This window comes from Miscanthus floridulus, chromosome 3, assembly GCF_019320115.1.
Source record: "Miscanthus floridulus cultivar M001 chromosome 3, ASM1932011v1, whole genome shotgun sequence".
NCBI classification, from domain to species: Eukaryota; Viridiplantae; Streptophyta; class Magnoliopsida; order Poales; family Poaceae; genus Miscanthus; species Miscanthus floridulus.
The window spans coordinates 122,428,936-122,450,438 of NC_089582.1; the positions used below are offsets into that span (position 1 = coordinate 122,428,936).

Sequence of the window (21,503 nt, forward strand, 5' to 3'; positions counted from 1 at the left end):
AATTCTAGCTCCACCAGTGGAGCTGCCCGTGAAACCGAAGGGGAAAAAAAGGCTACTAATAGTCAAATTTCAAAAGTTCAACATGATTTTAATCAAAGCGACGTGTGAACTTGCTCTGAAACAACATCAAATCTGAAATCAATATTATTACACCACATTATTAAATATTTATTAGATAGTTCACTCGTGTTCCGACGACCGAGTTGACGCAGACGACGTATATTTTCGGTATATATATGGCCTACGACGAGCTGAGCTCCGTCAGGTAAAGGAAACAATGCCGCGCTGCATCATTTCGTTGAGGCTCCAGCCCGGGTCGCCGGCGTCGTCGTTCCTGTAGGTCCAGTACGCCCACCCGAAGGACGGGCGCAGGACACATCCAGCTGCGCCTGGGCGAACCTGCCGTAGTCGTCTCTGCTCGCGCCGCCGCGGGGCTTGTTGGCCCACTCCGCGGCCCACTCGCCGACGAGCACGGGCGGGCCGTCCGCCCTCTGCATGCCGCCCATCTCCGCGGGCCGCTTGTCCCTGACGTACCGGATGTTGTCCTCCAGCGTCATGTGGTCGAAGGTGTCGCTGTAGAGGTTGTAGTAGTGCACGTCTACGACGTGCCTGCGGAAGCCGCCAACGGCGATGACGCCGAGGATCTCCGGAGGGTCGCGCGACAGCCGCGCCGACATGATCACGTACGCGTCCGCCGTGTGCTCCCGGACGGCGCGGTAGCCGGCGCTGTAGTAGCCGCCCAGCGTCTGCAGTGGGATGCTGACATGCTGTCGCTCGGCTCGTTGAGGAGCTCGATAGCCAGTAGGCTGTCTCGTGAATGTTAGGATCCAAGTTTGTGTACCTCTGTAACCGTAGGGTTGGGTAAGCTCCTTTACGTTTCTCCTTGTGGCACAGTAACGTAGACGCCGGTGCCGCGGTGTAGTAGGAGTAGTCCAGCGCGGTGGAGAGAAGTCCAGTGGCGTCGGCGGTGACCCTGCAGACGACGGCAGTGGTGGTGGCGAGCACATCCCGTCGCTGGCAGCACGCTTTAGGATCGGATTAGGGTTTCTCTGTAGGTGGGTGTGACGGCTCCGGTCAACCTCGTGTTTTCGAGCCCTCACCCCCACATTCCTTTTATGTGTGCCGTGCGACAGGGGCCCTCCAACCGAGTTAGGGTTGGGCTCCCCCGATCAGGGAGCAGAGATAGGGCCCAATAGGCCGTTGGGCCTATTGGTGGAGATCAACTAACATTTTCCCCTTTGATCTCATTCCATCTTTCACTTTCATATCATTTGCTTTTGTTCATTCCATTACAGATTAGCTCATAGAGCATGTCTCATCGTCACGGTCCATTGCCGATAGACTTAATAGCTACAACTCACTACTCTGTTCTGAAATAGATACTTATCTTTGGGCCTTCTTTTGTCCAGGAATATTTTAGGCTTTCCCTTAAACCCAAGCTAGCTACATGTTCTCTGAACACCATGTTCTCTGAACATATTGGGTGGTAAGCCTTTTATAAGTGGATCCGCGAGCATCCTTTCTGTTCTTATATGCTCAAGACTTATGACTTGATCCCGAACTTAATCTTTCACAACATAATACTCTATGTCAATGTGTTTGGCAGCACCACTTGACTTATGTTGTGAGCATCCTGTACTGCCAGATTATAATCGCAGTATTACTTTAGTGGTCTATAGATGTCGTCAACCACCTTCAAACCGGGTATGAACTTCGTTAGTTAGTTCACCTGCCCGTTGCCTCATAGCACGCTACAAACCGTCATACATTGTGGACGATGTAGTGATAGTTTGTTTTGAGCTTTTCCATGAAATAGCTCCCCTTTGCGAGATGATAGAGAATCCACGTCTGGATATGTATTCACTCTCGTATAATCAGAATCTGAATATCCCACCATGTGGAGTGAATCAGATCTTCCATATGTCATCATGAGACCTTTCATTCCTTGCAAATAATGCAAGACTTTCTTTACTAATTTCAGTGTTCTATTCCAGAATTGCTCTGGAATCTGCCAAGTAAAACCCGGTAACAAATGCAAAGTCAGGGCGCGTACATACTTGAGCATGTTGCAAGCTTCCGACAGCTGAAGCATATGGAACCACTTTCACTTTGTCGATTGAGCTCATATTGGTTCCTGGGGCATTGAAAATCCCTACATCTGTCGCCCTTGACTATAGGAGCAGATGAGAGACTACATTTGTGCATACTGAATTTCTTTAAGATCTTTTCCATGTATGCCTTTTGTGATAGTCCTTATACCCTTTTTCTTTTATCTTGGTGGATCTCGATCCCTAGAACGAACGAGGCTTCGCCAAGATCTTTCATATCAAATTTCTTTGTCTCCAGTAGTAGACTGACATCACTACTAGCAAGTAAGATATCATCTACATACAGGACAAGGAAGATAAACTTCCCATTCTTAAATTTTGCATAGACACAATTGTCCTCTACATTCTCTTTTAAAACCCAAAATTCTTTATTGTCTGATCAAACTTCAAGTACTACTGTCTTAAAGCTTGTTTTAATCTATAAATGGATTTCTTTAGGCGGCATCCCATTCGTTCTTTTCCTTCCATGACAAAACCTTTCGGTTGTGCCATGTAAACATTTTCTTCCAAGTCTCCGTTGAGAAATGCCGTCTTTACATCCATCTGATGTAATTTTCAATCGTAATGTGCCACTAATGCCATTATGATTCTGAAGGAAACTTTACATGAGACTGGAGAAAAAGTCTCATTATAATCAATCCCTTCTCTTTGCATATAGCCTTTTGCCACAAGTCGCGCTTTATATTTCTCTATATTCCTTTAAGAGCCAAGTTTTGTTCTGTAGACCCATTTATAGCCTACTGTTTTGACTCCTTTAGGAATTATTTCCAAAACCCAAACTTTATTAACATTCATCGATTTCATTTCATCTTCCATGGCCTTAAGCCACATTGATGAATGATCACTTCTCATGGCTTCTTCAAATAAGGTAGGATCATCCTCTATTTGAAATTACTTAGTGTTATACACTTCATAATCAGCAGAAATAGCTGATTTTCTAACTCTTTGAGACCTTCTAGGGGCCTCCACTTTTGACACATCTTCTGTTTGAGGCTGTTGTTGCTCCCCCTCATGTGTGGCAATAGGTTCTATAGAATCCTGAAGAACAGGTTCCTCATTTTCATTCATTGTTGCCACAGGTGAAATAACAACAGGTGCTGGCACCATAGTATCTAGCACTGTCGGTGCAGCTACAACAGGTAGTGAGAAAATTGGCTCATAAATCATTGGAGTGGGCGCTTACACCCGCTTCACTTCAAGGTCAATTTCTCGAGCTACCATGCTCCCCTTCATCAATTCGTCCTCTAGGAAGACAACATGTCTCGTTTCCACAAACTTTGTATATCTCTCTGGACAGTAGAAACGAAAACCTTATGACTTTTCTGTGTAGCCAAATAAATGACAACTTACTGTTTTAGGATATAACTTCCCAATATTTGGGTTAAACACTTTAGCCTCAGCAGGGCTCCTGCACACACACGCAAGTGGTTAAGTGAGGGTGTTCTTTCTGTCCACAATTCATACAGTGTTTTGAGCACCGACTTTCTTGATACTCTATTGAGAATATGAATGGAAGTTTTAACGCCTCCATCCATAGGCTCAACTATAAGGTGGAGTAAATTATTATACTGCCCACCATATCCATCATGGTACGATTGATTCTTTTAGCTACTTTATTCTGCTGAGGTTCGTCCGGTATAGAATACTGGGCTACTATATCATTCTTTTAGGGTATGCCGACCGTAGTACTCCACCACGGTCAGACCTGACTGTCTTTAATCTTTAATATGATTAAATTTATCCAATGCATCTTTTTTTTCTTTGATTGGATAAATATAGCCATAATGGGAGTAATCATCTGTGAATGTTATGAACGAATCATAACCATCCACACTCTTTATAGGAAAGCTGATCACAGATGTCTGTGTGAAAGCTGATCACAGATGTCTGTGTGAATAATCTATAAAATTCATGCGCTTCTTTACATACTTTTTCTTTTATGCATTCTCTGCATTGTTCTTAATCTGAGAGCTCTAATGGAGGAAGAACATTATTCTTAACTTGTCTTTCTATTCTCCCCCTCGAAATATGGCCTGAACGATAGTGCCATAATTTCGACAACGCATCGTGAGCTCTCTTATGCCACCACTTCAGCTGAGTAGCATATGTCTTTAAAGAGCCAGTGAACTGACTCTTTATTCTATCGAGGTACTCGGTGACCGTGTCACACTCTGGGATTTAGCCTACAATTGCAGGTTCAATCATGTTCTTTATCACAGCCAAACTTTTTCTTGTTGGTAGTGATTCATTTCCTATGCCCAAGGAGTCATAGGATATCTTTTGGGGTTCAAAATCCCTCTCTTTAGTTGCCCAAATGCATCATTCACTTTTGTCTCCCTCACCGGTGCCACAAACTCAGTGGAACACGGTGAGGTGACTACCCAGTCCACCTCAAACAAGATAAAAAACCAGGTTAAAACTTTTCTTAACATAGAAATAACACCATTTGCATGCCTTGATTCCAACGTTGATCAAAATCAAAACATACAACTATTCTTATACACTAATTCTACATCACCGTTGGGCAGAAATAGAATTAATGCATAAATCATTAACTTTCACAATTGTTCTTACACATTAATTCTACATCACCGTTGGGCAGAAGTAGAATCAATGCATAAATCATTAAAATTATCAACTTTTCTTATACACTAATTCTACATCACCGTTGGGCAGAAGCAGAATTAATGCATAAATCATTATCATTACGATATTGTTATTAACAACGTTGGTCAGAAAATAACAACATCGTAATTATATCAAAACTCTTTTCTCCAATTAAATACCACATTGGTTCAAAATAACTGGAGAATCAACAGTTTCTTTAGCAGCGGAAAACCTTTTCTTTTTCTCCAAGTAAATAGCATGTTGGTTCAATATAACTGGAGAATATACTTTTCTTTAGCTGTGGGAAAACTCTCTTTTCCTTTAATTTTACCCACAGGGAAAATTTCTTTTTCTATTTTCTTTAATCCATTAATCAATTTCCAGGGAATAAACATTTTCTGGAAAATCTTTTCTTTTCTCCAGTTAAATATCATGTCGGTTCAAAATCACTGGAGGATGAACTTTTCTTTCGCAGCGGAAAACATATGCTCAATTTCTTGAATTTTACCCACAGGTAAAATACCTTTTTCTATTTTTCTTTTGAGCCAATTTATTCATTTTCCAGGAAATGAAACCTTTACTGGAAAATGAAAAACCGAAAAAATATGACTCAAATATTTCACTGTTCTTTCGGCCCGGCCGCCAAAACAGCCCGGCCCAACTCCTTTGACGCGATCACTGTGGCTCCCAGGCCGCAACCTGGGCCTGGGCTGCCAAAGCTGCGTGCGGCTCGCGCCCGCCTGGGCTGAAAGCCGGCCCATGCTTCCATCGCCGTCAGATTTCATCCGACGGCCATCCGATCGATTCGGCCGAACAAAATGGCTAATCCGGCCACGGTCCCGAACCCTAGAAGCCATTCGCTCCCTGCCCTTCTCTCTCTTCGCTCGCCGCTCTCTCCTCTCTCTACCTTAGCGCAGCAACTCGGCTCCCGAGCGAATGACCGAGAGCAAGACGGCGAGAGCGAGACGGTGGAGCAGCGAGCCACGGCGCCGTCGCCGGCCCCCTCGCCGGCGCGCGTGCTCCCCTGCAGGTGAGCACGCCGCCGTCGAGCGGCCTGGCCGCGGCGCCCCCTTGACCGAGCCCGGCGAGCAACTGCCCCGCTCGGCACTTCTTCTCCCGCGCCGGCGAAAAGCCGATTCGGGTGGGTTTCTTCTCCCTTCCCTTTCTTCTTCCCCTAGTTCTTTTCGATTTGGTTGTTCTTCTCTTGTCTGAACTGATGTGGGGAATAGGGTTAGGGTTAGGGGTTCGTATGCCAACCCCCGTTTCTCTTCTTCTTTCTGTTTTCCGAACCGGAGAGTTCATCCGAATCGAATCGAGATCTAGGGTTAGGGTTCGGTTTTCTTTTCATTTCATTTCTTTTCTTATTTGTACCGAATCCCTCTTTTCCCCTTCCTCGTCGCGAGTTAGGGTTAGGGTACTTTTGAACCTTCCGAATCGAATCGAGATCTAGGGTTAGGGTTCGGTGCCGAGGGCCCTTCCTCAAGGCCGAAACCTTTTCTTTCTTTTCATCCATTCTTTAACCTAGTTAGGGTTAGAGTTTAAGAGTTCGGCCAAAATTGAACCCATCCTTCTTCATTCCTTAGATTCGAACTTGATCTGTTCGGTCCTTTACTTTTGCCGTGCGCCGTCGAACGGTGCGGCTCCTTTCCCCCACGCGCGGTGGCGGTGATAACCGGTACACCATGAGCCGGTCTCTCTTTCTTTTACTTTTACCCGATTAGGGTTAGGGTTACACACTTAGTAACCTGGCTCTGATGCCATTGTTAGGATCGAAGTGTGTGTACCTCTATAACCGTAGGATTGGGTAAGCTCCTTTACGTTTCTCCTTGCGGCACAGCAACGTAGACGCCGGTGCCGCGGTGTAGTAGGAGTAGTCCAGCGCGGTGGAGAGAAGTCCAGTGGCGCCGGCGGTGACCCTGCAGACGACGACAGTGGTGGTGGCGAGCACATCCCGTCGCTGGCAGCACGCTTTAGGATCGGATTAGGGTTTCTCTGTAGGTGGGTGTGGCGGCTCCGGTCAACCTCGTGTTTTCGAGCCCTCACCCCCACATTCCTTTTATGTGTGCCATGCGACAGGGGCCCTCCAACCGAGTTAGGGTTGGGCTCCCCCGATCAGGGAGCAGAGATAGAGCCCAATAGGCCGTTGGGCCTATTGGTGGAGATCAACTGACAGTGAACAGTACCTGCAATAAATTAAAAGGAGAGAATGGCGTGGTTCAGAGAGTATTCTATTGACATGACAGCTACTAGCTCGATCTCAGTCTCAGCTGATGATCGATGGGTCTGTCCGAAGAAGAAGAGCAGACCTGTCGTCTAGCGAGGCGATGGCTGCCACTGTGCGCTGGATGTTTGCGTCGGTGGGCCACAGCAACGAGCCATCCCTTGAGCCGCTGTGGTCGTGGCCGTTCTGCGAGCCAGGAGCTGCGTGGAGATCCAGGATGACGCCCAAACTGATCGGACGATATCAATGGTTTATCACAGAGACAGACAGAGATGCAGACATGCGTGAGATGCTTACTCTGCCCAATCGAATGCCTTGTCTAGCATCTCTAGGTAACCCGGATAGAAGGGAGAATGGCAACCGGTGGCCTCCGGTGAGCCTTCTTGCACGGTGATCCACCGCGCCACCGGGATCCGCACAGCGTTCAGCCCTTGCGACGAGATGTAGCTGAAGTCCGGTTCGTTCGACCCGCCGCCGCCGCTGCCCACCGCCCCGCCGGATCCGCTCGCCGGAGTTGGGGAGGGGCTTGGGGAGAGGGAGAGCGACATGGGGAGAGAGGGAGCGCGTCGCCTGAAGCAGACGATCGTTTTCAGTCACCTGGATTATAGGAAGCGTGTTGTGTTATATTCGACCATTTAATTGTATCAAGATTATTGGTAGGCTTTTAGGAAAAGACAAATTAAAATTGCATGCCTTGAGGACGGTGGCAGCGCTATCCAGTCCGTAGTAGTTGCAGAGCTGAAACTCGCCTTCCATCCTCTTGTCAATCGTCATGAGGAACATCGAGGGGTCACTGTCATCCCAGCTCGTACTCTCTGAACCATAATCTGCAGTCAACGCATCCGCCGTACCTGTGGCCTAGTATACCATGCCATGCGTAGAGCGTGAACGAACAATTATGACATGAACGGCCCAGAAGGCCAGAAATCAGCATAGGTGAATTGAAAACGATTGACCCAGTAGAGCAGCTGTAAGAATCTTCCGTTGGGCGCCTTTATCCGGACTTTGCTTCCGTCGGCATTGGCAATGATTTCGAAGTCGTGGGCGTTTCGTTTCTGGGGTCGGTCTCGGCGGCGACCACGGTCCTGCCGTCCTTGGCGATGCCGACGAACTGGCCGCCGCCGCCCAAGACACGGAGCCTGAACTTGATGGAGTCAGTGGCGCCTGGCCGTCGCCAGATCTGGCAGCAGCATATGCAGGTTAAGCACGTATATGACCGACCAATTATTGAAAGGCACTGAGCCATTGATGAAAAGCGTAACAGAGAAGATTGGAAGGATATGTATACGGCGCCAGCTCACCTTGAAAGTCTCCCACGACGAAGCCTCGGTCTGTTTTCCGACGACGACCGCGCCGCCGCCGCCGCCCGTGGCGCTCCAGTAGGCGTTCTTACTCGACGACTTGAGGAAGATCTGCGTGCCATCCTGCGGGCAGACACACGTGTGTATAACTGTAACTCCATTATATATGCAGGCCGGTGACATATATGTATGTATGCATATACACGCATGCAGCACACAGCACACACCAGGAGCACGTTGTTTGGTATGTCGCCAAACGGAGAAGGTTTAATCCAGCCTTCGACCACGAGCCACCGTCCAAGATTGACGGCCCTGATGGGCGGCGTTGTGGGAGCAGCAGCAATGCAGGTGTTCATCCCTGCACACCACCAGCACGCCATGGCGATCGCGGCGGCGACAAGCAACGGCAGGCACCGCCGGCGTGGCGCCCGTGCCGCCGCGCCCATGCACCCCATGTGCATGCCGTCCATTGCCACGGCGTGGCTTCACTCACACCCGGCTTGCTTGGGATGGATAGCTCATATGTATTACACGTTGTAGGTGAGAAGACCCGGCGGCGAAGACCCATAGTCAAGTAAGTCAAGTCAATGCATGCAACTAGTACTATACGCACGCCATGCCGCAAGTCGCCAACAACCCTAAGCATACGGGAGAGCTAGCTAGTAGGACCAGTACATACTGTTCCGTTCGTGTCATGTATATGCATGATTACTGCTGCGTGCATCGCGTACACGGCAAGCTCATATGGCACGCGTCGATGGCACTAGCTAGTAGACGTGGGACGGCGAGAGGACTGGACATAAGAGGCTAGTGTTGATGAGACCACACACGGGAAAACCACACCTTAGCGCCAAGCCGCTAATGCAAAATGATCAGACGTCTAAAGGATGTACACGGTGGCATGTAACTCATATCTTTGCCAGCTATGATGGTATTATTGGCGTGTTTGGATTACGAGACCAGCCACAGCCAGAGAGAAAAAAAAAATCAGTGAAAATGGTCCTTATCGGATAACCATGTTCACCTAGCACGAATTCACGACAAATGAACATGTGCAATCATCTAATGCATGGAGCTGCTGGTCTGCTACATAGATTTAGATGTAATAGTTGGAAAGAAAAATACAACTCTCTTAGACGTTAGATGAATTCACGACAAATGAACATGTGCAATAATTTAATGCATAGAGTTGCTACGTAGATTTACAAGTAACTAGAAGATATCCTACGCATTGCTACAGGAATTATGAAGGATTTAGAATGAAACTAAGTGGAGATGACGTGGATAGCTTGTAAAATATTAAAAGTTAGTAGAACTAGGAAAATACCACGCGCGTTGCTACGGGGATTCTAGATAATTTAAAAAGAAATTAGACTATTTATATTTATAGTTATATGAATGAAACTATCTTAAATTAATTTTGGTGAATGGTTTGACACATCGATGTGTACAGCTAAATGCATGTTAGTGGATGAAAAGATAACTATCATAATTACATGTGCTAACTGGCTATAATTGCAAGTTTTAGTGGATTGTTGATGTGGATAACTTGCATGTTGAGAGAAATCTCTAGTGAGGTTTAGCTTTATAAGAGTATAACTGCAAGTTCTAGTGGATCGTTGATGTGGATAGCTTGCATGTTGAGAGAAATCTATAGTGAGGTTTAGCTTTATAAGAGTATATAATAACATGTCTAATAGTGAGAGATAGTGTGGATAGTTAGTGAGAAATAAAATGGATGACTTACATGTTGAGATTAAATTATAGTAGGGATTAATTTTCTAAAAGATAGACAGTTCAAAAGAAAAATACAGCTCTCTTAGACGTTAGATGATTGCCTATGCAGTCACATAGCTGCATCATGAGAACCGTCCCCGGAGCCTGAAATTGGGGACCTGGGGGGTGAGCGCAGCGCCTCATATGCCTAGGAGGCCGTGATCATCCAAGTCCCAACAGCCCCATATGCATTTTACGGATTTCCCCCTCCTCGTCATCGTGCCCCATGGCAGCTTCCGTCTTCCACTGTTATTTTCGCTCTGGTACTCAAAACCTCGATCACTGCGACATGCTATGCTCCAAAAGCTCCCGAGTAGGGTTCAGGCCATACGTCAAGGTTAAAAAAAAAAGTTTCATGTTTACAGATGTATCAAATCAGATCTTAAGTAGATTCGCTTCTGAAAACGAACCCAAGGCACACCATCACCGTCAGTCAACCACACATATAAGATGCTTATCATGAATCAACCTTCAACATTAAGTGTGCAGAGGACAACATGCCATGTTTACAATCACAGCGTCAAACCCCTCAGGTAAATTCATAAGAGGCTTTTGAATCACCGGTTTATTCGAGTTCAACAGGCATTCCTTATATAACATGATTGAGCGAAACGAAAGAGAATCAAAAGATACTACATGAAGCATTTCAGAGTATGCTCGTAACACTTCACCCAGCATTATCGCTAAGCACAAGTTTTCACAAAAAGAAGGCAGAAGCAAGGTGCCCGCACTTCATGCTAGTTGGAAGGTCCTTCAGTATTCCTTCTTGCCAAAGTTTTTGCACCACAGTTGAGATGGGATTGGCCGGACTGGGTGATGCGGGCGTTGCTGCATAAAAGTATCATATTACATTTGTTAGCAATGTGATTTCCACAATCTATTTTAAAACAAAACGATGAACACATCAAGTCAGTATGCCTGTCTCTTAGCGACATGGCTCCAGCCTGAACAAACAAGGCCAAGCTCTGGAACCTGAACCATATAGCACAAACAGCAGTTCCTTATTGTATTATATACGTAGATGATTTCAGTCAAGCAGATATTCAGTTTAGCATGTATTCATAGCCCACTTTACATAAAAACTAATAATATGAAATTTTCAGATTGTTCTAAATTGTGAACACAATACATTTCTCGAATGGAAAAAGAAAAGAATTTGCTCAAATGCAGCACATTTTTCAGAGTGACTCTGCTCGGTTTATCATGCTCTCACAGGTGCACAACATGCCATTCAAGACATGGGTGGCAAAAAAGACATGGGTGAAGTTTCCAACATATCAAACAATGACAAACCAAATGCTACATAATTTTATTGTTCACCTAGCTTCAGTCACATTATTTGCACCTTTGCCATACCCTAAGTAGTACAACAAATCCATGTTTCAGCATATCATTTGCTCAGAACAGAAAATGCACATTCCTACATTGGTTATTTCCATTCTCTGTGAAAGATACCATAAGACAGAACAAACCTATCATACATCTGTAAAACTCTTCTCAGAAATAAGTAGATTATGTGCTTTGCGAGCCACCCTCATGCCTGTTATAGGTAGTCTAAAATCCTTTTGGACCTTAGAAAGCACAAATGCTCCATTTAACTTCCTGGTGAATGCTTTTTTCACAAAATATATACATGAATTGCTTGACTTGTAATGATGTTTACATGATATTCTGCTATTTTTTCCAGTGTTCTAAAAGCATGGCCACTAGGTGGGCAGCAGGATGGCACCCAGTAGAGACAATTGAAAAAGGGTCAGCCACTCAGCTATGAACTTAGACAAACTACAAGAAACAGTACAAGATGGTTTGCCCCCATATTCTACATATGGCTTACATTCTGATTGTTTATTATGTAAATCACTGGAACCAGGTCGACCTATATGCTTTCCTGGAGAAATGAATTTGCATCAAATAGCCACCACCAGCTAAGGTACACAAGTGGCAACTGGTAAGTGGTAACCTCAAATTGCAGCATCTCACTCCCCTATCTCCTCCATCATCCCCTACACTGATTAGCTATCTAGAGAGCATGCATCATGGCTATCAGAGAATTTCAATGGAGTTACTTCTAGGTGCTATTTGATCCATTAGCATCTATGTGCACCTGTCGTGCATGCCTCGCTAATATAAGCATGTCAGCGCGTCATCCAAATGGAAACAAGCACACTCATCACAAGGAATTTAACCACAGATCATTTCAGTACAGACAGAAAATAGCAGAAAATTGAAAGAAACCATTCTAGCCAGCCCACTCCAATGAAGTAGCATCATATTCTGAAAGTGCATTTAGGGATGCAGAGGGGTACCCAACGGTGTTTTGGGGTTCAGCTAATTAATTACGTGGTATGCCATTTTAGTTCATTTCTTCCCCCTAAATTAATTAGGTGGCAGGCCGTTTTAGTTCATTCTAGCAAGTTTTGGGCCAACCCAATGGCCGAAAATAAGTGGAACTTGCATCCCAAACTGCATTTCATTGCAATACTAGATCAAAGATTCAAGGGGCACTTCCAACAGAATCACAAGCATTGGCACTCACCAGTCACAATCTTGGAATTTTACAGCAAAATGAAGAGCAAAAGTACCCTATTAACGAACTGGCCTTCACATCCACATTCGAATTATGTGCCATACAGAATGGATAAGCTGTTCCTAGTTCCAAAGAAAAGTCTCACTACCAAGAACTCCGTAAATATTGAGACGTTCGCCGCAGATCTAATATCTAGGATAGACCAAGCGTCAGCTCAAATCATCAAGACCATGTACGGTAAGGAGAAGTCGCTCTGGGTGATAGGGATACGCATGTATACCTCGAGCTCGGCGGACTTCATGGCGATGGGGATGCAGATGAGGAAGACGCCGAACATGGCGATGGCGGTGTTACGGCGCCAGTGAACGGGGCGGCAGTAGGGCCCGCCCGTCATGCTCCATACCTTCTGGCGGAAGTCGCCGCCGGCGTGCCCACCGCCATGGTCGCCGCCCATCACCGCCGCCGCCTTCGGTTCAGTCAGATCGGCGGTGAGGTTCGGTGTGGGGATGAGCGCAGAGCAGTGATTCGTGCGGACGGGCCGACGTCTCGATGGGGAATTGGTTGTGCACGGGGTGTTTGCACAAGAGACCCTGCTGATTTCAGTAATTATGTTCCAACACTACCGTTTGGGAAATTTTGAAGTTCTACTACGTACTTGTGTGTAAAGGGAACTCAGTTTCTCTTTGAAATTTGGTAAATTATCTGGTTTCAAATGTGAAATAAAGTAATCAACTGCATCCAGCACATTTCGTATTTCTAAAATGAAGCTTCAACTTTCAAATTGTTACGATTTGAAACATGATCAACATAGGTCTTAAGTCTTTAACACTTGACGTGAATCCAATAAACAAAACAAAATTGTTATGATTTGGATCTATATTAAACGTGAATGAAAATATGTTTCCCAGCGAAAGCCAAGGATTATACAGAAGGTACTGATCAGTGTATGATGTTATCCCAGAAAAATGCAGTTTTGCATGTCCAGCCTATAATATTCAGGACATCGCATTCGACACATCAAGTACTCAACTTAAGCATTGCAGCTTTCAGAAAATAAAAATAAAAATTGCACTGGTCGCATGAATTATCAACATCAACAAAGTAGTTCCTCGGTTAGAGCTACTTTTTTTGGGTAACAAAACAGTAAATTTGAATATGTAACACAAGAGATTTGACCCGACCCAAGTAAACCAGGTACGATGAGACTAACCACCATGGTTCCTACTCCTGTGAGACCTAACAAGCTCTTTGCCTCTTACATGTGTAAAATACAATAGTACAATGACAAGGGGGAAGAAAGGTACACCAAATCAACATAAGTATGCAATCTGTTATTATCCCATACTAGAACCTAGGATCACTTGTCGGGATTCTTGCAGCTCCCTGCATAAGATTTGTACGCCGTTTCCAGTAATATACAAACGGGCCACTTACTAGCAACATCCCAGCCATCATTACCTGGAAAAGAACATAACTATATGATTCGTGCTTTAAGAAATAAAGACAAATTTGCTTGGATTCTCATTGACAAATGAAGATTAGAAAGTAAACAAGCCATCAACAGGATGTTACATTTTTAGTGCAGAAGAACGAGCAAGATTGTGCTACAACTACAAAGGTAGGTGCAACACATGCTTTGCACTTTTACAGTACACAACTACACAGGCTCGCCTTTCACTCGGATGCTTCAGGGTGTGTTTGGTTGAGCTGTGACTGTGGAAAAAAGCTGTTGTGGGCTGTGAGCTGTGGGAAAGCTGCTGTGGGCTGTGAACTGTAGAAAAGCTGAAAGCTGTTTGGTTAAACAAGTATAAAATATACCTTCTATCTTTATCTCTCTTGAAACAACTATGGAAGAATTTTTTATTCCACCAATTTCGAAAAGCAGAAAGCCAAAAGCAGGATCAAACCAGCTTTCAAAAATATACTACGGAAAAGCAGTAGCTTCTGAAAAAGCAGCCTCCAAAAACAGCCCCTTTGGTTGGGCTTTTGGCTTTTGGGGCAAAAAGCCAAAGCCAACAGCCCAACCAAACGGACCCTCAATTTCACAAGTATTTGGAATTTAACAGCATGCTCAAAACAAAAAGGTCTAGATATCTACTATCGCAGCTGCAAAGAAAAGGTAAGGTCTGGTTGCATGTTTAAGGGCAAGATTCAGAGCCCAGTTTTGCAAGTTTATCAAACTAGCCCAGAAATGCTTCTCAATTTACTAAGATTTTTCCTCAGTTTTCTTCCACTGTTATTTCTTACTATCAGTTCTTTGGTCTCAGTCCATGTCCAGCCTGCTCGGCACTGATGGCGGCGGCTGCGGCTGCAGCTGCATTTACCGCAGCCATCATTACATTAACATTAGGAAAAACAACATTATAGAGTAAATAAAGAATTCGATAGAAGTCCAACAATATCTATAATAATAGAAGAGAAGTTTTGCAATTTTAATACCTCAAAACCAAGAACAGATAACTTCTCTTCTCCAACCAATGGCACACAGCTTCTGTACGTAATATAATGCTTTGGACCACCTGATGTGGATTTTGTGCCACCTGATGTGGATGCATCATCCAATATCTTCCTCTGCTTGCTCTTGTTTCCTTCTTTTGTAACATTTTGTGCCTCTACACATTTCAAGGGCAGGCGATAGCCAGTTTCGCTGCAGCTATACTTTTCATCATTCTGAAAAAATGATATGTTATTGTCAGTCCGGTAGAACCTGTACAATGGGAAACAAATATGCAAGCATGAAATTTCCTTAGTTAACACTTAAACCGGTTTTAGGGGCTAATACCGGTTTAAAATACAGGCCCAGCAATTTTTACAGGGCACACTAAAAAACATGTTTGAATGAGTTATAAATCTAATAATTTTACACCTTTATGATTGCAAGTCCAAGTGGCACTATGGCGAGCCTGCGTCAGCTGGCAAGGGCGTCGAGCAACAAGTCTGCGCAGTTGTGAGTTCGTCTCGAGGTAATGATCCCACACATTGGTGGCCTTCAGTTCACAACCATTCCTCAACAGATCTGCCAGTGCCACTGCAAGCTCCCAAAGCCTCTGTTCTCCATTGTTTCCCCGCCACTTCATTTAGCTTCTTTGTTTTTATTTTGTTTTTCCCTGCTTTGCAGGATCAGGTTGAGAACGGCAAGAATTCTATCACTTATCCAAACAACTCTTTTACAAGGGCACGGGTTCTTGTGCACTAGTTACACCTGGAAGACATTTACATGTTTAGAAGATTATAAATCTACCAAACAGGGCCTAAATGGTGTTACATGGTTGTAAAGTGTAATCTGAACGCAGGCTTCATACATGTACTTGTCAACGCAATTAAGTAGATACAAAAAAGCACCAGCTAAAAGTAGATAGACCTGCAATGTTCGCTAGTGGGCCAACGGCCAAGCAAAGACGTTGTGACTGTTTGCCACATGTATTTGCACATACTATCATCCAACTTAAATTTCCTAGTATGTTCATACATGCATATATGGATAAGCCCGAACGTTTGTACTGCTTACTGACCACGGAAAATTCATGTTACCTCAATTCTGAGCAAATCATGGTCTATCAAAAAATAATAGACCAATTTATTCAGTAGGTTGCCATTTTTTCCAAACAGATAGTGTGAAAAATTAGCGTAACTATAAGCCTATTTTCTGAAAATATATTATGGACCATTTTAAGGTCATATTTTTTCAACGACAAGCAATTCTGAAACTAGAACCAAGGATCCATGAAAGAATTGATAAGTTGGAGGGGGGGGGGGGGGGGGGTACAAGGGTGAGGACGAGTGTTGATGGTTAGGATTCTGACCAATAAAGATAAGGTCTATAAGATTACCTTGTCTGAAGCTGTAATATCTTTATGGGTAAATCAAACAACTTCCACAGGGAGATTATTTTAGCAATCAAAGAAATGCAATGTATGAGGGGTAGCACTCATGTAACCCTATTAACTTTGAAACATTTTGTATTCTATGAGGCCAAGAAAGAGGCAGCATAAAAACTAAGGTTCAACCATCAGTTCCAATGGAGAAACTTTGCATTCTATGCACAACTTATATGACATTGTTTTCAACCAAAAGGGGGGGCACAAAGAAACCTTTGGAGCAACTTGAAGCATAGAAATTCCCTACTTGCTACAAATGATCTTCACACTTTCAAAAACATACTAAGTACTATATCGCACATTTTGACATAAATGTTGTAGCATAAACCAGAAAATCAGGATATGAAGGTACCAGACAATGTGATTGACAAATCAATGAAATACAAAGGCTCCTAATTCATGGACCAAGAACTACATTTTGCGATGTCATGAAGACCGTTATACTAGCTTCAAAGACCAGTGGTGTAATAATTTTACTAATGAAGCATAACTAGCTATAACATATTATCCTCATTCATGTATCACTCCCTGAAGAGAAGTTGTCCATTATCAAGTCAACTAAATCCACTAATCACTTAGCCTAGCTGCCATTGTGTTTTTTTTTTTGAACGCAATGGCAGGAGCTCTGCCTTTCAATTAAGTAAGAATGAAAGAGAGTTTATGTACAAGCAAAAGAGAAGCACACTCCATAGTGGAGCAAACAGGGAAGCACTCTCCACTAGGGGAGGCAGCGGCTATGCATAAGCGAAAGCTCTCTTTCTCTCCTCTGTATCTTCCTTAATTCTTGCAGCCACTTGTAGTACTGTTTCAGTTGCGTTGTTGATAATTCTCCTGTTTCTCTTTAAAAACATTCCAGAATGTGTAGATTATCACGCCGTTCAGCCTTCTACGTTCAGAGTTAGGCACTCTGTTCACCGCCTCCTCCCACAATGTCCTGATGTGGACAGGGGCAGCTTGGAGGTGTGACTGCAGCTCAGTGAAGTTCTCCCAAGAGAGGATTTGGTCCCAAACCGCCTTTGCAAAGGGACAACACAAACAAAGGTGAAGGCCGGTTTCTAAGGGTCCATTGCGAAGCACGCAGTGTTCTTGGTGTGGCCACCCTCTCTTTTGTAGGTTGTGCGCCTTAAGAATTTTGTCCTGCACTAGAATCCAGGGATCTTACATTTGTTCTCCACTTGTGCTCTCCAAAACCATTGTGTAAATCTTTCAGTGACTAAACATCACCAGATAATTCTTATTGCTCCGTGCTACCTTAATTTTGGTTCATCTTCATGAATGGTACCTCAATCAATATATCAATCATATCAAAACAATGAACATGGATAGGGTGAGATTCTCTGCAACTAAATTGTACCCAAACTTGAACCTGATTTTAACCACTGCCACGAAGCAAATTTACTATGTATGAATCGAGGTAACAGAAGATAGAACATTCGCAGCAAACAAGGCTCGTCTTTTGCAGTAAACTTTAACCAAGATCTGAACTTTTCATGATAAACTTTCACTGCTCTAACCCAGTAACACGAATCACATAAGCTACATCTGAAAAGCAGAAAATAAGGAAATCACGCCATCCCCAGGTCCTATTAGAAAGATGCAACCTAACACGATCTTCTTATGTCACCTACCAAGATCGATTTTTTTTCTCCACGCGAAACCCCAATAAAATGCGTTCCCATAATCACAGAAGAAGAGAGAATCGCCCAACCTTCTCAGAATACTGGCAGGGAACGCAGGGACCGGAGGGCGTGCAGTGGTAGGAGGCGTTCCCCTGCGCCTCCACGAAGCCGAGCAGCGACCTCCGCGCTCCATTGGCCGTCGATGCGGCTGCGGCCGCCGCCGCCGCAGCGATCGCCGGAGGAATCCAGCACAGGGCGGCCACGGTGACGAGAAGCAGTAGCAGAAGCTGCCACCGCCAGGAGGTCGCCGCCGTCACCTTGTTCGCCATGGCTTCCGCGGTTGCTGCTCTCGCCGACCTTCGTTGTTGGAAAAAAATCGCAAAAATGATCCTCCAAAGATTGACTCCTGATTACGAGGTGGATCACCAGTGATCCATAAGTGTTTATGAATATAGCTTCAGAAAGGACCGATGTTTCAAGTCTTATTTTTACAAATCACCCCCGTGTTGCGGGGGCAAGTGGAGGTTGGACGCGTCCATTATCCTGGTATAGGCCTCGTTTAGTTGCGGGCGAAATCGGCGCCGCCGTAGACACTGTAGCCACAGTAATCACTGGAGTACTTCGTTTGTATTTGGTAATAATTGTCCAAACGATGACTAATTAGGCTCAAAACGTTCATCTCGCAAAGTACAACCAAACTGTGCAATTAGTTTTTGATTTCGTCAACATTTAGTACTCCATGCATGTACCGCAAGTTTGATATGATGGGGAATCTTCTTTTTGCATAGTGTCAAAGTTTGGATTTTAGGTGAACTAAACGGAGCCATAGTTTAACAGGCACGTGGAAACTAATGGGCTCGAACCCGTACATCCGATTTCACACTAGTGGTGTACTCGTGTCCTCTGCTCCGCGATTTTTAACTTTTTGCCATGCGTAGGATGACACTCATTCGTTAGCCAGCTTTGTGCGCGTCTCTATACGTTTGTTATCATAAACAGTAACCATCCTACGTTTTTTCATTTTTGCTGAGGTGACACGCCAAATGGGCATGCCAGCGTGGTAGGGAGCCAGTGAGGCCTAACTTGGCATGCGAAATGACCACGCTGCCCTCGCCTCCTCCTTTTGTCTCCAGACGGTTCAGCCCCGAGTCAAACCCGGTCCACTCCTCCTTCCCCACTCCTGGTGACAACGACGACGGCTATGGGGGACGTGGCGGCAGCGGCTGTGGCGGACACGGCGGCGGCGACATCGAGTCTCCTTCCCCTTCCTTAGACGCAGGACGACCATAATAGGTACTGTCCACACTCCCCTAAACCCTATTTCTCCAGTTGCGTTCCTCAATTTAGGGTTTCGATTTGATTCGGTTTCGATTTGATTGGTGGTCCATTTGATTGTAGTGACGTTTCGGTAGCCCTTGTTGTTGATCGTATGCGTTAAGATGAAGTGGACTGACTGTCCTCCTTGGTAAGTTCGATGTGTTGTAGTGTTTGGTGTAGTTTTTAGGATAGTGTTTTGGAATTGGATGTCTCCTAACTTCACATGTTTCTTTATTTGTTTATGATTATTGTCAGGATTGATCCTGGCAATGCGTTTAGAATCCACGTTAGCATTGCCAAGTACACAACCAATGTTGATTATGGATCTATCGAAATGGATGACCAAGAGCATGATGTTTGGATTGATCTTACCAGTCACTGCTCTCTATCTAAATTTATGGATGAAATGGATGGAAAGGTCATTTGGGGTAGTGGGCAGCAGCTAGTTGTTTGGGGTCTGGACAAGAAGAATGGGACAGAATAAAAGGTTACTACTGATGAGCAGTTCAGGGAGATGATAGAAGCTAGATGGGATGAGAAGGAAATGGATGTTAGCTGTGAAGTACTTGACAAGGATAAGGTATCATCCAGATAGAACAGAGATGCAGCAGCAGGAAATGTGCCAAATAAGCATAGTGTTCATGCCACATCCAGTGTAACAGCAGAGCAAGGAAATGTTGAATGCACAGATGATGCTTGTAGCAGTCCAGAGCATACAAAATCAAATGATGTTGTTATTGATTGGTCAACTTTTACAATATTACCTGAGAAAAACTTAGATGGGATGCTACTGTTTTAGTAGATAAGGAACAAATATATGAAGTCATGGGCTTCAAAGCTACAGATGAGGGGATAGCAGGTGTTGATGGTCCATCAGAGATTTCTCCTGAGGTGGAAGAAGAAATAGAAGCAGCAGCTATCCCTGTTGATGACAATAAAGCAATTGAGCCCTTGTTTTTCTATGATAAAGACAATCCTGACATGTCTATAGGCACACTATATCCATCAATGCCTGAATTCAGATTGGTAGTTAAGCAACATGCTATAGTCAAAGAGTTTGAGTTGGGCACTGAGAAATCTGATCCTGAAAGGTTTAGAGGATTTTGCAAATTAAAAGCATGCAAGTGTATTATTAGAGCTAGAACTCAAAGAGATAACAGTGTCAGGGTATATATTACTAACTATTTTTTTGTTCTAGGACATGTCACTATTTTTATCTTGTCCTATGGTTTGTATGAAACATAGTTCATAAATATAGTCTAATGTTGGCTTGCTTGCTTGCTTGTTTGTTTGCAGATACAATTAAACTCTAATGTGCATACTTGTGCCTTAAGAAGGAGAGTTTTGAACAAGATGCCATCCTAGTCATGGATTGCAGAGAGAGCAGTGCCTCTGCTTAAAGACAAGTCTTAGATAGGGGCAAAGGAGCTCAAAGAAGAACTTGAGAAGAAATACAAGATCAACATAAATTACCAGACTTGCTGGTATGGTAGGTAGATGGCTATAGATAAGCTTTTTGGTAAGTGGGATGATTTATTTGATTGGTTATTCAGGTTCAAAGTATAGATAGAGCTTTAGTCCCCAGATAGTGTCGATTTTTCAAGTAAACATCGGCTAGTAAATTTGTATATTGCGCGTCAGACCCGAATGGTGTGCTAAGAGGACACAAGGATTATACTGGTTTAGGCTGAATGTCTCTACATCTAGTTTCAGTCTACTCGTGTTACCAGCACTGAGTTGTAGTAGGGGGTTATAAACTGGCAAGAGAGGGAGATAGCTCCCAAGTCTTAAGTTCGGTTGCTCGGTGCTCAATGTCTGATGCAGTGCGGTGAACCGATGCCCTAAGTGGGACGCCCTGCTTTCCCTTTTATAGGCTAAGGGAAAGCAGGGGTTACAGCCAAAGGGACGAGGGAAAAAGACAAAGAAACAAGGTTCCTAGGGGTATACCGTCCTCCTCTTCACGTGGATCCTGCTGACCCTGTAGATCGTGGTGGCAGTAGCATTGTACCGGGGTCCTATTGGTTGCTACAACTTATGTGCGGGTTTCGCGCGCCATTCTTGTCTTCTGTCCCATCTGAGCAGACGGAATGATCAGAGGGTTTCCTAACAGAGGCCATATGAGGGGCTAGCAGTACAACGCTAGTCAATT

At 44.4% G+C, this 21,503-nt stretch overlaps 3 protein-coding genes and 1 pseudogene across 4 annotated transcripts; all 4 read right to left on the bottom strand.

The window, feature by feature from the left end:
* Positions 1–261: 261 nt before the first annotated feature.
* Positions 262–1,007, bottom strand: LOC136544321 (uncharacterized; annotated as a pseudogene).
* A 5,320-nt stretch (positions 1,008–6,327) lies between these two features.
* Positions 6,328–8,786, bottom strand: LOC136546733 (uncharacterized). The gene is made up of 6 exons (XM_066538704.1): positions 8,465–8,786; positions 8,238–8,360; positions 7,630–8,116; positions 7,234–7,533; positions 7,022–7,165; positions 6,328–6,898 (listed from the first exon to the last, which is right to left on the bottom strand). Exons 1-3 carry the CDS (start codon positions 8,705–8,707, stop codon positions 7,931–7,933), a joined length of 552 nt encoding a protein of 183 aa, XP_066394801.1. The 5' UTR covers positions 8,708–8,786; the 3' UTR covers positions 6,328–6,898; positions 7,022–7,165; positions 7,234–7,533; positions 7,630–7,930.
* A 1,658-nt stretch (positions 8,787–10,444) lies between these two features.
* Positions 10,445–13,109, bottom strand: LOC136546734 (uncharacterized). The gene is made up of 2 exons (XM_066538705.1): positions 12,821–13,109; positions 10,445–10,841 (listed from the first exon to the last, which is right to left on the bottom strand). The coding sequence occupies exons 1-2, from the start codon at positions 12,992–12,994 to the stop codon at positions 10,767–10,769; spliced, it is 249 nt and encodes an 82-aa protein (XP_066394802.1). The 5' UTR covers positions 12,995–13,109; the 3' UTR covers positions 10,445–10,766.
* Positions 13,110–13,583: 474 nt separating this feature from the next.
* Positions 13,584–18,576, bottom strand: LOC136546735 (uncharacterized). 2 transcript variants are annotated; one of them, XM_066538707.1, is made up of 4 exons: positions 18,127–18,576; positions 14,980–15,210; positions 14,788–14,854; positions 13,875–13,998 (listed from the first exon to the last, which is right to left on the bottom strand). In XM_066538707.1, the coding sequence occupies exons 1-3, from the start codon at positions 18,364–18,366 to the stop codon at positions 14,804–14,806; spliced, it is 522 nt and encodes a 173-aa protein (XP_066394804.1). In that variant the 5' UTR covers positions 18,367–18,576; the 3' UTR covers positions 13,875–13,998; positions 14,788–14,803. The 2 variants fall into 2 exon arrangements, with proteins under 2 accessions (XP_066394803.1, XP_066394804.1); XM_066538706.1 differs by lacking the exon at positions 14,788–14,854 and having other exon boundaries at positions 13,584–13,998; positions 18,127–18,572.
* Positions 18,577–21,503: the final 2,927 nt, after the last annotated feature.